General features: G+C 33.8%; 1 protein-coding gene across 2 annotated transcripts in view; it reads right to left on the bottom strand.

The window, feature by feature from the left end:
* LOC141909685 (17-beta-hydroxysteroid dehydrogenase 13-like) overlaps positions 1-18,624 on the bottom strand; it is a 146,740-nt gene that overhangs the window by 104,891 nt on the left and 23,225 nt on the right. For both annotated transcript variants that reach the window (XM_074800253.1, XM_074800254.1), the window contains exon 2: positions 5,696-5,935. In XM_074800253.1, coding sequence (XP_074656354.1) covers positions 5,696-5,935 — 240 coding nt within the window. The remainder of the gene's footprint in view (positions 1-5,695; positions 5,936-18,624) is intronic.

Genomic DNA, 18,624 nt, shown 5'->3' with positions numbered 1-18,624 from the left:
GCGCGAGAATGTATATTTCGCCCCTTCGACCTTTGGTATGAATCCCTATTATCCCTATTACGATCCTCGATGTAACTGGTAGGCAGTGAAGTTTGTACAGAACGGGTTTAATGTATTGAAATCGCGGTGTTCTAGTGATCAAACGGACACAGGAATTTTGCAGTCTCCGTAACTTTTCAATGTGATCACCTGATGTGCCAACCAAAAGACTGTTGCAATAATCAAGCCTTGGGATAACCAATGCCTGAACAAGACTCTTAGCAGCCGATTGAGTGAGCTGGTTACGCACCAATGAAATTTTACGTAGGTGAAAATAACCATTTTTGAGAATAGCATTGACCTGGGGTTGAATAGATAGCAGCGGATCAAATAATACTCCGAGATTTTTGACTGGTTGTTTGGATATAGGAACAAGGACACCATCAACACATATCGACTTAACATTTATAGATGACAATCAGAGGGCAGTACCAAACAGTATAGCCTCTGTTTTGGTAGGGTTTGCCTTCAAATAATTATCGGTATACCATCTACTTATGGCAATTAGACATTTTTCAACACGAGTGATCTGAGTGTTTAGAGTGTCCACATTCAGAATTGATAAAGTGTGTAGAGCTGGTTATCACCAGCTAAGCCATGTCTGTTAAGGTCAAACTGTTCGATGACATGCACTTAGGGGAGAATGTATGCTAGGAATAACAGCGGCCCAAGGGCTGAGCCTTGGGGTACTGCAAACTTCAGTTCACAATCAGCGGAGCGAGATTCAGAGATCAGTACTTGTTGGCTCCTATAGAAATATACGAACGAAGCCATTCAAGGGCTCACCGTCTATACCAACATAATCCTGCATTCGAGCTATGAGCACCTCATGATCGATAGTGTCGAAGGCGGCGCTGATGTCGAAAAGAACAAGTAATCCCACACCACCAGCATCGACCATAAGACGTAGATCATTTTGGACGCGGAGCAGTGCCGTTTCTGTACTGTTGCCAGTTTTATAGGTTGATTGGAGGTAGTCATGGAGATTGTTTTCGTCCATGTAGCAACGGAGCCAGCTGGCTACAACACGCTCAAGCACTTTAGAAATGAAGGAGACATTGCTAATCGGACGGTAGTTGCTCAGGATGTAAGGGTCTAACGATGGTTTCTTTAACAATGGAGTTACTAATCCGCGCTTCATGTCTTTAAGAACGATACCCGCTGATAGCGACTTAATAATGACCAGAGTAATAAACGGTAGCATAGAGCCTAGAACCTTTTTAAGTAACGAAGTTGGTATTGGATCCAGTGCACAAGATTTGCTGGGAGCAGCACTAATTATTTGGGAAATTTCATTCTCACAAGCTGGATGAAAATTTAGCAGCCTGCTGCTTGTACGCTCTGTCATTGAAGGCTCATCGAAAGATACAGTTAGAGTTGATCGTATTCCTTCAACCTTATCAACAAAGAACTTGATATAACGCTTGATATTTGCAAGTTCAACGTCATCAGAATGATCTGGAAGAGATGTTGATTTCTTTGACCGAAGTATTTCCTGATAAATCATCTGTAACTTTTTCCCATCGCCAGCAGTATCTTCAATCCTCTATGTAAAATGAGATGCCTTTGACCTCCTTAGCAATATATTGAACGAGTTCCTATTTTCGAAGTAAATTTGTTTGTGAACGGTAAGCTTAGTTTTCCGCCACTTTCACTCTGCACGGCGCTTCTTCGTTTTAGCCATCTGTACCTCAGCACTAAACCAAGGATGTGACGGACGAACTACCGCTGTCTTGGTATAAACTGGAGCATGTTCATCGATAACTGCAATGACGGACGATGTGTACGATTCACTGAGATCAGATATATAAGTTACTGTCAGATTTTCGAATGAGCTATAGATATCCTGAGAGAATTTATCCAAATCTAAATCTCTAAGCTTCCCCCTTAACACTGACACGGCGTGGGGATGGCTTTTTATAGTTAATACTGAACAGAATAAGGTTGTGATCAGCAATCATGTCACCCAATACAAGCCCCTTGATGAAATCTGCCTCCTCAAGAGTCATCGTATCATCCAAAATATAGCCATCACGTTGGGTAGGTTCAGACACGTTCTTGCGGAGACCTGAGGTCTCTAACATATCTTTAAATCGCTTAGTGTCAGATTTGGACAGATCATCCAGGTGAAAGTTAAGGTCACCGACGATTATGAGTCTCTCCACGTTTGCACTAGTATTAAAATAATTAAATCCAAAAGAAAGACAGGAGCTTCATCAAAGAACATTTTAGTAGTCAGTTTGTTTTTACGGGATGGTGGAGGTCGATACATGTTGACCAGTTCATACTTTTCATTATCGATTGTGAGAATAAATTTGTTGAAGTCTTCAATAATAATTTGTATAATTGCGGTTGTCATCCAATGATAATTGAATCTGCAGATTGTCTCTGTAAATGAAGGCAATCCCTCCATACCCTCTGTTACCATGTCGGGGATTATGAATGCATTTTTATCCTGGTATTGACAAACACTTTTACAAAGAAGTCATCCTTTCTATTTGAAGTTGGCCATGTTTCACTCGTGCAGAGAATGTCAATGTTGTTCTCTAGAATGACGTCATGAATCAAATCTTCTGTATGTCTTGCAGATTGACAGTTAAGTACACCAACAGTCAAATTAGTATTTGTACACAGCTTAAACTCGGATCTTTGTCCCCCTCCTTTGCCGCGTCTCGTTGAGCAACGTTTGTAAACACCAAGTGATTTTAGTCTCTCAATGTCACAGTCAGTAGATCTAGATTTGATATCACACCTCATTGAAAGCACAACTCCACGCGAATAGTCATACATGATTGCACTGCTATGCAACCTGTACATATGAACTAGCATTAGTGTTAATGATCCAAAATCTCTGTTCAGTTTTGAATTCCACTGCTATCAAAAATTAACAAAGTTATCAACGGTTGATTTTTTAGCTTCATCGTTCACAAGTGTCACAATAATAATCCAATTTTCCAAGCTTTTTTTTCCAGTGACATAATCTGTGGTTTAACTGGAAAAAATTCTGTCTTTAGTAGGAGCTGATCAGAGGAAGCTTGTAAGAGCGCTCACTGCTGCCACCTAAATACAAGAGTTAATAAAAGTTGAATGATATGAAAGGTTATATGTAAAATGGTATATTTTTTAACTGGTACATGTTTTGTAGTAGCACATTCAACGTGTGCAGCCATCTGAAACTACGGCCCAACCTAGAGCGACCGTGCTCAAATCTACGTAGATCGCAAAAAATCGATTAACTTCGATAACCGATGATTGCCCTGGTGACAATCTCTTTGTCCGACTACTTTCTGACTGCTGCTACAGCTGGCAACTGAACTTTAACTGTCAGATGAAATTGCGTGCTGATAGTGTGATTCAGTGCTAACTCATTTCATCGGTTGGTCCGGTGCCTTGTACGACACCGCGGGAAAAAATACTACAAATAGTGTAGAAATTAACTGTTTTTTTTAAATTCCGCGATTCCGTCATTCCGTGATATGACAACACACCGCCTTATTTTACGCCATTCTGAACGTGTAACGGTTTAGTGTTGAATGCATTCCAACGCACCGTCAGTAATAGGGAATATGGGGGTTCAGATCAAAGGTCGAAGGGTCGAGCTCATAGAAAATGAAAAAAAAATTCTCGCACACTCGAATTTATTTTTTATTTTTTACTCACTCGCCCCTTCAACCTTTAACCTGAACCCCCATATTCCATATTACTCCTTATGATATTCATGTATGTATATATTCATATTCATATATAGTAATTTGAAATATCTTATTTTGAATATTTAGAGTTGAATTATTATTTTTGAGTTATCATATTTTGATTTAAGATGGTGTGATTTATTGCTTCGAGTATAATATTTTCCACAATTACATAACACTTTTTAATTAGGTTCATATTTAGGTGTCCCGATTTTATTGTCTAAATTACATTGAATTCCAACATCTTTATAAGAATTATTATTATCTAATTCACATTGAATTCCCACATCTTTGAATGATTTTTCAATTGGAATGTCGGGGATGAATCTATTTTCTTCTACTCTGAAAAATAATACATAACATTTTCCGAAAGGGCAATAACGTTTGTGTAAAAATAATGTTTTATGTGAATTTTCATCATTAAAAAGTGATTGTATTTCTGTAATCATTAGATGTTAATCTATTTCATCAAATGTTGTGAATTTTGGAATTATTGTATTGAAAACGATTTTATCTTTTTCATTCGATAACTCTATCATAAGATAATGATTTTTAAACATTAATTCAGTAATACTATTCACTTGAAAACGAAAATGCGCAGTTCTAATCAAATCTTGAATAAAATTTTTAATTGTAGAATATTTTTCTAATTCATGTAAATCGATATCTTTGAATTGTAGGAGTAATAGGGGATATGGGGGTTCAGGTTAAAGGTTGAAGGGGCGAGAGAGTAAAAAATGAAAATAAATTCGAGTGTGCGAGAATTTATTTTTTATTTTTTATTTGCTGGACCCTTCGACCTTTGATCTGAACCCCCATATTCCCTATAACAACCGTCGTCATCTGGTTCAAATAACAGTAGAATCTAATCAATGGAGTTCTTCCTGATGGGTAATTTAGATAAAACTTAATCATCTATATTTACTTTATCAGATACTTGACTAGCATCAATCAGTTGAGCATGTGTTTATCAATGTAATGTCGTTAATGTAGCGTCTGTTATTATGTGACCTATAACCTTCCCGAAAATATTCAATACTGACGAGTGCACTTTCTTAACAGTTGTACTCATCTTTTCCTATACGTTTCTATTATAGTGAATTCTGGTAATAGCGACACCATTGACACTCCTCGAGTCAGGACGTCGTATGGCGAGGCGCTCATTCCGCTCTTTCTTTCGAAACAGATTGACTTTATTACAGGGCATAAAAAAATCTAGTTCTCACACAATACTAACAATGAAAAAATGTTCCATTCCATTACGTCGTGTTCACTCAATGGATGATATTACTATATCTAAATCAATGTTGTAATAATTCATTCACCTACCTGTGAATAGGTTATTATTTACTCCCATTGATAACTGGTCACATAGTATTGAATTAGCGACACTTTCATAAGTGAGCTAAAAAGGATAGCCATAAGTGATGGTCAAAGAAGTGCTCAATTTCAGCGAATTGCTCTTTTCTTGGCTCATACGATCCAGTCAAATCAGTAGTACCCAGAGTACAGGTTGGCCCACGACAATGTATTTATTGGCAAATGTGTCTAGTACCTCGGTTAGTCGCTAGGAAAAAGTAACGTTGGAAACGCGGTTCCTAGCACTACTAGCAGTAATGTCACTATTATTTTCAGTCAGTTCTGTACGTGCACGGAGTTAATACGTATGTTATAACTTTCTTTATATCAGCTTTATCCTAAAATTTGATCGAGACTAACTGTATGGATATGCGTAGCTGAGGTGTGGCGCCTGGCTTCCTGTGGTATGTTGGTTGAAGCAAATTTTATGGATAACGAAAAATTCAGTTCAAACCGTGCTGAGATAAAACAAAGTTTACTGATTGGCTTATGATAACATCATCTATGATGTGCATGAAGCCGCGCACTCGGGCGAAGTACGGAAGCAGGGATTCTTGGCAGTTGTTATGCAACTTCAATCCATGCCGAGGGAAGATGACACTTACCCAGAATTGAGCAATGTTGTTCACATTGAAGGTGTTTTTAATTTGCTGTTCGTTCAAGCTGATGATATCCAAACCATGCAGAATTCCAGCGTTGTTTACCAATATATTAACCCTTCCCATGTCACGTGTCACTTGTGCTGCCACATGTTGAACTTCATCATAATTTGTGACGTCACACTTATATGCAATCGCGCTGCCACCTTCACTTGCGATCAGCGTTACCGTTTTGTCAGCGCTAGACTGTAAATTAAACAGCCGTCAGTCAAACACATGCCCCGTATACGAGAAACTTAATGCGGGATCTTAAAGTTTAAAGATCGAATATACGCAGGCCCGGAAACAGTAGTTGATAAAGTGCCAAGTTGATTAAGAACACATTTTATCTCGGGGCTCTCCATAAAAAAATATGTTTTGATTTCACGCACTTTTGTGGACAAGGGGGTGGGGAGTTTTCTCTAATATGGTTTTCCATCTTGAAAGAGGGGGGTGGGGGGGTCACTACCTTTTGTACATCTTTTGTGGATAAAATAATTTTCAACATTACTCAACATTGTAAAATAGAAAAAATACAAATTGTGATATACACCTAATTCAAGTATTTTCTAAGTTAACATTGATTTAGTCAATAATACATTTTGTCCTTCATCATGCAGTGAAGTTGATGGGAAAAGCGACGCACCATACGACGCATCAATCGACGACAATCGGCGCGTCAAACGACGCGTCAAATTCCCTTTATTCAAATTTAACATATTTCATAATACATTTCATAAGCATCTATTGCTCTGCCTGTCCTTCGCAAGGGTGGATCTAGGGCTATCTTGTATTAGGTGCGAATGGAGGGTCGGGGATCTGAGGGTCATCCCGTCAAAATACATGTATTTCAAATTCGATGTGCATAATTGTGCAGTTTTCTGCATTCTAGAACTAATACAAGAGGAAGTGAGTCGATTATAAACCCAACTCTCAAGCCGGGGCTCGTCAATATTTGGGAAAATAAAAAATAATCGCTCGGTACTTTGAGGGGAAGGGGCCCTGGTCCCTCGGGTCTCGCCATTCCCAGACCCGCCGCTACTTCGAAAGCTCTTCGTTTCGCGGCAGCTGTTACAATTTAATGTATTATTGTTAAATAATATACATTACAGACTGGTGGTCGCTTAGCAACCTGTCCAAAGAAACCTTAATCACTTATTAGACCATTTAAGGGTTGAGCATTGCAGAGTTTATGTTGGCGGTAGGGAATCAAACCCTTACAAGGAATGGATGAAGGTCTCTGAATTCAGGCATGAATTACACTACGAACCTTAGTGCCTAATAAGGTTCGTAAAGAGCAAAAACGTATAGCCAAAATCAGTCGACCTTTTCGGTAACGAAAAAGGTCGACTTGTGACCGACAGACCCATTTCGTAAGCTGATTGGCACTTGGTAGATAGAAATATAAGAATGATTGATTGATCAAAGCATGGCTTCAAAATCTCCTTTGAAAATTAGAAAATGATGTGTGAAAATTGCTGATTTCGGCAGTCGGCCATCTTGATACTGATCAGGTCAGTTTTTGGTTACAGGATCACCGCCGGGCCATTATTCCTGTTCTATTTTGCCCATAGCAATTTGCTCTGATTAGAATGCTACACTAATCTCACGACTAAAAAGAACTGTAGAAAAAGATACAACATGGAGAAAAGAACAGCATTCGAACTCAGGCCTGCACTAGCACAGTGACACTGCTAGTCCACCAAGGCAGCGAAATACAATTGGAATGTTTTACCTACACATGTCCCTCAACCTAACCTTAACCAAAACCATATGGATCATATAGATCTTTATAACATTATGAAATGAGATAAGATTTTGATTGAAGTGAATTTGATGCGTCGTTTGATGCGTCGATTGATGCGTCAAAAATGCTATTTTAATTTTGACAGTATTTCCATATCGTAGTAATTAAATCAAAAATAATTATCCTAATAAAAATAATAATAATATCAATCAAGATAAAGGTAATCATAATAATTATACCACGGCAATTTGATACTACGCATTTACGTCCCCTGCGATCGCCAGTAGGGATGGCCCTGAAGAAATTGATCTTTTATATCGAAAAATGATGAGTGTATCCTGGGATAACCATACTATGAAATATCAATGTACTGCTATCAATCGTAATTTAAGAATTGAGTTTACAGGGATTTAGACAAAAGATATCTACTGATCTGGCTTTTGACCCTAGAACTCCAAAATGAATAATCCCAAGGGGTAATCATACTATGAAATAGCATTGTCCTGTTATCAATGGTTCTCCTTGAATCGTGATTACAAGGTTTCACATGAATGACCTGTAGTGGCCTTGACCTTTGATCCTGGGTCACAAAATCAATGTGGCACATCCCCTGCCTAGGTGGAATCACACCGTGTAATATCATAGTCCCGCGTTCAACGGTTCTTCTAGAATCGCGTTCACAAGGTTTCAAATGAATTGCCTGTAGTGACCTTTACCTTTGATTCATGTATCCCAAAATCAATAGGGCACATCCTCTCCCTAGGGGTAATCTTAATACGTAATATCATGGTCTTGCTATCAACGGTTTTTCTTGAATCGCCTTCACAAGGCTTTCACACCAATGACCTGTAGTGACCTTGACCATTGGACCCCAAATCACTAGGGGTAATCATACTGTGTAATATCATAGTCCTGCGATCAAAGGTTCTTCTTTAATCGCGTTCACAAGCTCATGCGGACTGACAGACGGGCGGAGGCGGATAACAAGTCCCCGCCCGCGGCCTAAGCCGCGCGCGGGGATAAAAAATATAAATATGAAATACTTTACGACCCCATAATAACGATAACAATAATATACTACAAGCAACAGTATACTAGAATAGGGATTTCGTTTAATGGGTAACTGACACTTTTATAAGATTTTTCTACTATCCAATAAAATGATTCATTAAAGTATACACTATAATGAATCATTTTATTGGATAGAAGAAAATTCTTTAGATTGACAATTTGAAAAATCGGAAAATATTTCAATTTATATCAAATTCAGATGAATCGCTTAGTGAATTTGAATGGCAGGAAACAAGTGACGAATTAATGATCGGGCCGTATTTATATAAACTGGAGGCAGAACCGAAGCGAAACGGCGATGGACCCAGACCAGAGGCAGAGGGAGACGACGACGAAGGCCGAATAAACCGTTTTGAACTGGATAATCTGAATCAGTAGTATGTTAGTAATAGGGGTAATGGGCTTTCAAGCCAAAGGTCGAACAGTCGAGCTCATTAAAAACAAACATTAAAAGTAATTTAAAACTATAATATATTTTCATAACCGTGTGCATTTTATATTATAACTAAATATTTATTCTAAGATATCAATAATTTAAATTTAAAAAGCATATTGTATTAAATCAATTGGTCGCTCCACTTCGCTACCGCTCCGCTCCGCGACCAATTGATTTATTTACAATACACAAATTCATATAATCAAATATATTCTAATAATAATTATTATTCTATTATTCAACTGAAATGCACACGGTTATGAAAATATATTATAGTTTTAAATTACTTTTAATGTTTGTTTTTAATGAACTCGACCATTCAACCTTTAACCTGAAAACCGATTACCCCTATTACTCTTAAAATAATCATATACATGAATAACATTTAAATTGACAGATTATTCAATATAAAAGTGTAAGCTCTTATAGCATAGATATATAAATAGTTATTTTATAAATTTATATTCATATGGAAATTGTAGTCTTAGTAATAATTTTGAACCTTTATCATTCTTTAATTTATTCATATAATCATCATGTAATTCAGTGGGTATAATTTGATTTTCTTCCAATGATTGTTGCATAGATTTTTTATCTATGTTATAAAATAAAACTAGAAATCTTATACTCTCCCTAAAGTCCTTAACAATTGAATTATATTTTTGATTTAAAATCCATGTTGTTATCCCAAAATGTCTCCCAGAGAAAGCTAAATAACATAACTCACTTTCTCTCACTTTTGAATCATGTAAATTTGCGCAATCATCTATAATGAATAATGTATTTGATCCTTTATAAGTATCAATTGCTATTTTAATACAATTATCTAAATTTTCTTTTACTGTTTTAGGATCTAATATAATAAACTTTTTCATCTTAACTATATCTCTATTATATGTTTTATTCATTTCATAAGTAGGACAAAATAATATTATATTATCAAAATGATTCTTATAAATAGTTTCTAACAAGTCTAATACGAAATGTGTTTTACCACAATTGGTTACTCCAGTAACTAACATGTTATGCGGTTCAAATATAAATAAATCTTTATTCATTTATTCTTTTAATTTTACTAGATAAAATCCATTCATTAAATTTATCATCGTATCCTTTATATTTCACCAAAGAATACTTTTTTCCTTTAAGAGTTTTTGTTTTCAATACTTTTTCTATTTTGTATTCTATTTCATCTGGATTTGGTACAAGTGATAATTCTTGTTCATAGAAATAACCTAATATTTCTTCATCTTTTAAATCTTCTTATTTATAAACAAATGGTTTAGTTAATATTATCTTTTTAATCTTGAATATTTCTTCAGTAAAATTTGGGGTATAACCTTTATAAATGTTTTTCTTTATTTAGATATTCTAACATGTTGTCCTATTTTAAATTTAGGTTCACCAAAATCATGTGTAACAAACGCACCCACGTACGTACAGACAATGCTAAGAATAAGAGACCGTGAAGTTTCGCGTAATTGTTGTGACCTTTAAGGAAATCAATATTATTCGGTGGCCGCGAACAAATCTATTGCGCGCGATCACGATCTTCAGCAAGACGTGGAGTCATCCTCGCTAGACACGATAGTTAAAATATCGGAGTGTATCATGAATCGGTTGCCTTTGAAACCATTCCAGTTGGTTTAATGGGTGTCATTTGTTAATGTAAGTAAAGAATTACGTTTGTGGCCGTTAATGGTGTATGTTTGCTGCATGTTGACCCAATAAATGTAAAAATACGACTGAATTTGTTTACTTATTTCCGGGTTCGCTGAAACCCGGAAATATTTCCACTTCAAATTCTTAACTCAGACTGCGGCTTATATTGAAGTAATTCTGTTAAGATGTCAACCCATAATGAAAAAAAAAAGATTCGTATCAACAGTTAACCGCATTCACCTTCAGGCCTAGCTCCATCGATGGGCCTATTTCATGTATTGAAGTGCAAACTGTCAGATAATTTGACCCGTCCCAGGCTAGTAAATTCCCTCAGTTATTTGTTTTTTCGGGGCAGTAGAAGCAGGGATGGGTTGTGACCAGAATGAATTGTAGTAAGAGTTGTAATATTGTCAGGTAGGCCTAGAGAGTGGGCGATAATCTGATAATCTGTGGCAATCGACGCCGTGCGATTATAGTCAATCTAGGCCTAAAGCCTCCAGTACATTTCGTAAGCCCTATCATATTATATATTACAGGTTTTTTTAAGACAGCAAATGTTTTTCAAAGGGGACAGACAAAGCTATTCAAGTAATTTTAATCGATCGCCATTCTCATAACAATACAAGCATGAAAGCCCTGCTCGCAAGTAGAACAATATCCGTAAATAATTTTTATGACTTTTTAGTGTATTATTTATTGAAAAATCTTGTTATTTCAGATTTACCGCCTCGTATCGGAGACGATATTTTTGAGAAAAATCCGCACTGGCATTTACGGACAATTGGACTACGCTTATTCGACTTAGTTGCATAAAGTGCCGAACTAGTGTCGTACGTTGGATATCGCGATTTGAACAATTCACGAACATCTCTAGAGCAATATTAAGAATAAGCTTCGCGCACTCATCGTGACCTTTTAGGAAATCGATATTATTTGGTATCGGAGAAGGGGTTGCGGTTAAAAGTGTTTTATTGCTTTCATCTGCCAACTGCATGTCACTTTTCGCTGATTTTCTCCTAGAGCCTGTTAGATTGATTGAAAGAACATTCAACTCATTGGATAAAAACTTAAGGTACAACCCAGTAATTATTGTAAATAAAATTTATATGGTGCAGCTTGCACGAGCGTACTTTAAAAACTGTTAATGCAACTAACATGTTGTAATATTACAATTTAAAACATAAAGGTATCAGCATTTTTTGCTTTTAATTAATTATATATAAGGTAATACATGTATTTAGTTTGACGCAATTTGTCTATTGTGAAACAATGATTTCAATAAATTCTATGTCTACCACTTCCTGAAAATGGAATAGTTTTAAATTTGTTGGTATGTTGCATGCAGAGGAAATTAAATGATTAATTAGGCAAAAGAAAAATTAACCAGTCTGTCATCAGATAGAAATTGTTAGTGATAATTAGATATTTCACCATGTCAAATGCTACCACTTTTGGAACACTATTTTGACTAACAATTGTCCTGTAACAAACTTCAATTTCACTCAAGGACAGACTCAAGTTAGTTTGAAAATGAACTTTGAAATAGTCAAGAAACTCACCTTTATAATACAGCTGTCAGAACCACACTTCTTTTACAAAAACTTTATCCTGAGACTCATTTCCTTTCACTTATTGTAAATAATTTATACACAGGGTACCCATAATATACGATATGTTAGAGGAATATTTCGATCCAGATACATTCTTTATGAATAAAATTACCATCCTGCTATAAATTTGATCCAAGAACCCCAAGTAACCTTTCTTGAATTAGATGGCTAAGAAAGACAAACACAGTCATATATAATTTTTGAAAGGTTTTTATTGAAACAACAATATGAATTGAAAATGATGGATGTGTAAAAGAAAAAAACAGTCAACATATGTAAAATTAGAGAATTGATCAACTTGAATTTTTATCAACTAGTCTTTAACAAACATTCGATGGAACATTGTCAAAATAAACTTCATAGCAATTAACAAAATTGATCGGTAAATTGACTGTCTGCTATAACCAGCAGTATTCCTATTATTGCGAATTATATTTTTCACAAACTATTATATACCGGAGTTTGTTAGAACAACAGTTCCATTGAATTTACAATCTTTCAAATACAATTGACTTGATTTTTTGGCATTAATTCACAAGGTTACCACCAATTGCGGAATTAAGAAATCTTTGCCATAAGTCATTTTTAATTATCAGAGCAACTTTCCAAAATAATAATCAGGGTAGAGTCATAATGTAATGAACAATAGAAATAAATTATAAACATCCAATACAAAATGCTGCAGAATCACTTACTATGAAGCTTAGCCATTTTTTCTTTAAATGATATTTTTTTCCTCGCTGTACCATAGTAGATCTTTCTTGCAGAACCCAACATACTGGTAACCTTCCCAGCTACCCTGCCCCAGGGCTCGCGGTCTACTGCTTTCTGACCTACAAAAATCAATTATACAATATATCAATGTATGTTCTAACTATAGGCCTAAAAATTTCTTTAAATCCATTGACTTACCCCTGTGTTCAACAATTACTGAATCCCTTCAATGATTACGACTAGGCTTGACGATTACAACTTCGTTCAACGATTACGACTCGTTTAACGACTACGACTCTGTTCATCGATTACGACTCCGTTCAGCAACTACGCTTCCGTTAAATGATTACGACTCCATTCAGCGACTACGACTCCGTTCAACGATTATGACTCCGTTCAGCGACTACGACTCCGTTCAGCGACTACGTTAAACGATTACGACTCCGTTCAGCGACTACGACTCCGTTCAACGATTACGACTCCGTTCAGCGACTACGACTCTTTTAACGATTACGACTCTGTTCAACGATTACGACTCCGTTCAGCGACTACGACTCCGTTCAGCGACTACGTTAAACGATTACGACTCCGTTCAGCGACTACGACTCCGTTCAATGATTACGCTTCCGTTTAACAATTGCGACTCCGTTAAACGATAACGACTCCGAAACTTACCCCTGTGTTCAACGATTACTGAATCCCTTCATCGATTACGACTCTGCTCAATCCTTTATGACGAACCCGACTATGTTGAATGACAAATCTATTCCGACTATGACAAATACATCTACAATTACAAAAAAATGTACCAATAGTTATTACCATTTGGAGGCCCGAGAGACCTCATATGCAAAGGACCTAGGCCTATACATCAATCAAACTACATGTATTTGATTCGGTAATTTTACAAGGTCGAAAAGCCGTTAAAGGCTTATACTATATGAAATAGACAGACTTGATAAGCGCCAAGGCTCGAGAAACTATAGTAGACGATAGAGGCCTATCACTCGCCCACCTAGACTGCAACAATTTCTAGTTTAGGCCTATATAAGTGTCATTTTTGCTGTCTATGAGAATGGGTTATTTTGAAGTTGAAGACATATCACTATTAACACATAAAAGCTCCTGCGTTAAACATAACTCTGTCGAATAAAATTTAATTTTGCTTGATTTTGAATACCATCTTAATTTTCACTTCTTTTTTAACAAGGACACAATTTCACTTGAACAGAATGAAATCTAATTGAACTCAATCAACTGTTTAAAAAACTTAACAGTAGAAATAAGCAGTTTAGTGACTATGAACAATGTAAAAAGACGAAACGTAAAACGATTATTATGGGCGCCAAAAAATTGTTTAATAATTGTGCAAATTTACAGACGAGTGTCACTTTTTTGACATTATACAATGACAGAGACCCATAAAAGTACATAGTTATAGAAACTACATACTAATATCTAGTTCGTCACATTTTGTTTTTTTTAAGTTAGGCCTATTGTATGGATAGAAAATGTCGAAAATTTTATTTCCGGGTTACGAAATTCAGGATTGACAAAAAACGAGAATGTTAATAGAAATTCCGAAAATTCTACAAACTAGTGGCGGATGTTTACTAAAGATCTAATCATATTAGGTTCGAATCCCACATTTACTGACGATGTATTCGGAGCACTCCCGAGTCACTCCAAGTCTATATCTCACAGCATTAGCACAAAATGGCGCGAAGCTCAGTGCGCGATATCGATTAATACGATCAATAATTAAAGTTGGCAAGATTCGTATTGTCGTACGTGCACCATATAAATTGTTCCAAACTATTTCTGAATTATCTTCTTTTCTAGCTTGTATAGGTTTCATATTTATAGAACTATGTTTAGAATTATTATAACCTTTCACCACATCATCTAACACATCGATATATTTATATGTTTCATTAGCAGTAAAATATTTCCACATTCTAGTTTTCAATGTTTTATTAAATCTTTCTATAATAGATGCTTTTTTATCTGAGTGTGTTGAAAAATATTTTACATCGTTATCAGATAATAGTTTTTTAAAATGTTTGTTATAAAATTCCTTACCTTCATCAAATTGTATCTTATCTGGAATAGCTTCTTTAAATATAGATTTAAAAGCATTTGTTACTTCTATACCAGTTTTATTTTTGATTGGAATTGACCATGCGTATCGACTGAATATGTCTATAACATTTAATATCCAGAAATATCCTTTGTTGTATTCCTCTAAGTTCTTCATGTCAATTAAATCAGCTTGCCATTGTTGATCAATATATGAAACCATAACTTTTCTTGTTAAATAAGTTTTATCCATTTTCTTGTGGATTTGATATGTTGGTTGATTTTGTAACCATGATTTTAATTCACTATATTTTATATTGCCATTTTCCTTATCAGATTTAATTTTACCCCATAATTCTGTAACGTTAGAGTATGATACTTCACTTTCTGGGTTATAATATAACTCTCTTAAATATTGTTCTTTTTCATCTTATTTTAATCCATTAATAATAATTTAGATTTAGTTTCAATGGCTTTATGATTTGACTTATTTTCTGGTATGATAGGTTTATTATCATTGGAATCATTATTGTTATAATCAGATTTATACTTATATTTATATAGTACACCAGAGAATATAATAACTGTTACTAATCCAATTGTAATATATAATTTATAATTACTTCCAGCATTAGACGAATCAGATGGATTATTATTTGAATCAATAATATGTGATTCATTTATATCAGTTAATTTCTTTTTCTTAGCTTTTTTAATTCTGAAATTCTATTTCAGATGGTATTGTCAAATGTTATTCTAAGTTATGTAACCGGTTAATACCAATTGATGATGAAAATAAATTATATAATGATTTGAAAAATGACTACTTAGTTATGACTGAATTACAAAAATGGGTTGGATATGCTTCATTTCAATTAGGATCGGTTATGACATTGATTTCTACTGGCGTCATAACATTTTCGAACATCAAACCTATGGAATATAAATCAGGTAAGAACGAAACAGATGTACTACAACCAAACGTCGATACAGAAAACGAATCAGAACAAAAATTAACTAAAATAAATGAGTGATAGCGTTAAGAAAAAGGCTAGATCTGAAAAACAAATTAAATGGGCAAGAGAATTAGGTAAAAGATCTTCAGAATTAAAAAAAGCTAAGAAAAAGAAATTAACTGATATAAATGAATCACCTGATATTGATTCAAATAATAATCCATCTGATTCTTCTAATGCTGGAAGTAATTATAAATTATATATTACAATTGGATTAGTAACAGTTATTATATTATCCGGTGTAATATATAAATATAAGTATAAATCTGATTATAACAATAATGATTGCAATGATAATAAACCTATCATACCAGAAAATAAGTCAAATCATAAAGCCATTGAAACTAAATCTAAATTATTATTAATGGATTACAATAAGATGAAAAAAGAACAATATTTAAGAGAGTTATATTATAACCCAGAAAGTGAGGTATCATATTCTAACGTTACAGAATTATGGGGTAAAATTAAATCTGATAAGGAAAATGGCAATATAAAATATAGTGAATTAAAATCATGGTTACAAAATCAACCAACATATCAAATCCACAAGAAAATGGATAAAACTTATTTAACAAGAAAAGTTATGGTTTCATATATTGATCAACAATGGCAAGCTGATTTAATTGACATGAAGAACTTAGAAGAATACAACAATACAATATTTCTTGATATTAAATGTCATAGACATATTCAGTAGATACGCAAGGTCAATTCCAATCAAAAAGAAAACTGGTATAGAAGTAACAAATGCTTTTAAATCTATATTTAAAGAAGCTATTCCAGATAAGATACAATTTGATGAATGTAAGGAATTTTATAACAAACATTTTAAAAAACTATTATCTGATAACGATGTAAAATATTTTTCAACACACTCAGATAAAAAAGCATCTATTATAGAAAGATTTAATAAAACATTGAAAACTAGAATGTGGAAATATTTTACTGCTAATGAAACATATAAATATATCGATGTGTTAGATGATTTGGTGAAAGGTTATAATAATTCTAAACATAGTTCTATAAATATGAAACCTATACAAGCTAGAAAAGAAGATAATTCAGAAATAGTTTGGAATAATTTATATGGTGCGTTTGTTACACATGATTTTGGTGAACCTAAATTTAGAATAGGACAACACGTAAGAATATCTAAATACAGAAAAACATTTTATAAAGGTAATACCCCAAATTTTACTGAAGAAATATTCATGATTAATATTAACTAAACCATTTGTTTATAAATTAGAAGATTTAAAAGATGAAGAAATTTTAGGTTATTTCTATGAACAAGAATTATCACTTGTACCAAATCCAGATGAAATAGAATACAAAATAGAAAAAGTATTGAAAACAAAAACTCTTAAAGGAAAAAAGTATTCTTTGGTGAAATATAAAGGATACGATGATAAATTTAATGAATGGATTTTATCTAGTAAAATTAAAAGAATAAATGAATAAAGATTTATTTATATTTGAACCGCATAATATGTTAGTTACTGGAGTTACCAATTGTGGTAAAACACATTTCGTATTAGACTTGTTAGAAACTATTTATAAGAATCATTTTGATAATATAATATTATTTTGTCCTACTTATGAAATGAATAAAACATATAATAGAGATATAGTTAAGATGAAAAAGTTTATTATATTAGATCCTAAAACAGTAAAAGAAAATTTAGATAATTGTATTAAAATAGCAATTGATACTTATAAAGGATCAAATACATTATTCATTATAGATGATTGCTTAAATTTACATGATTCAAAAGTGGGAGAAAGTGAGTTATGTTATTTAGCTTTCTCTGGGAGACATTTTGGGATAACAACATGGGTTTTAAATCAAAAATATAATTCAATTGTTAAAGACTTTAGGGAGAATATAAGATTTCTAGTTTTATTTTTTAACAAAGATAAAAAATCTATGCAACAATCATTGGAAGAAAATCAAATTAAACCCACTGAATTACATGATGAATATATGAATAAATTAAAGAATAATAAAGGTTCAAAATTATTACTGAGACTACAATTTCCATATGAATATAAATTTATAAAATAACTATTTATATATCTATTCTATAATAGCTTACACTTTTATATTGAATAATCTGTCAATTTAAATGTTATTCATGTATATGATTATTTCAAGAGTAATAGGGGTAATGGGCTTTCAGGTTAAAGGTTGAATGGTCGAGTTCATTAAAAACAAACATTAAAAGTAATTTAAAACTATAATATATTTTCATAACCGTGTGTATTTCAGTTGAATAATAGAATAATTATTATTAAAATATATTTGATTATATGAATTTGTGTATTGTAAATAAATCAATTGGTCGCGGAGCGGAGCGGTAGCGAAGTGGAGCGACCAATTGATTTAATACAATATGCTTTTTAAATTTAAATTATTGATATCTTAGAATAAATATTTAGTTATAATATAAAATGCACACGGTTATGAAAATATATTATAGTTTTAAATTACTTTTAATGTTTCTTTTTAATGAGCTCGACCGTTCGACCTTTGGCTTGAAAGCCCATTACCCCTATTA

The sequence above is a fragment of the Tubulanus polymorphus genome, chromosome 8, assembly GCF_964204645.1.
Source record: "Tubulanus polymorphus chromosome 8, tnTubPoly1.2, whole genome shotgun sequence".
In the NCBI taxonomy this organism is placed as follows: Eukaryota; Metazoa; Nemertea; class Palaeonemertea; order Tubulaniformes; family Tubulanidae; genus Tubulanus; species Tubulanus polymorphus.
The sequence above is the reverse complement of the archived record's forward strand: the minus strand, read 5'-3'. Positions and strand labels throughout refer to the sequence as shown.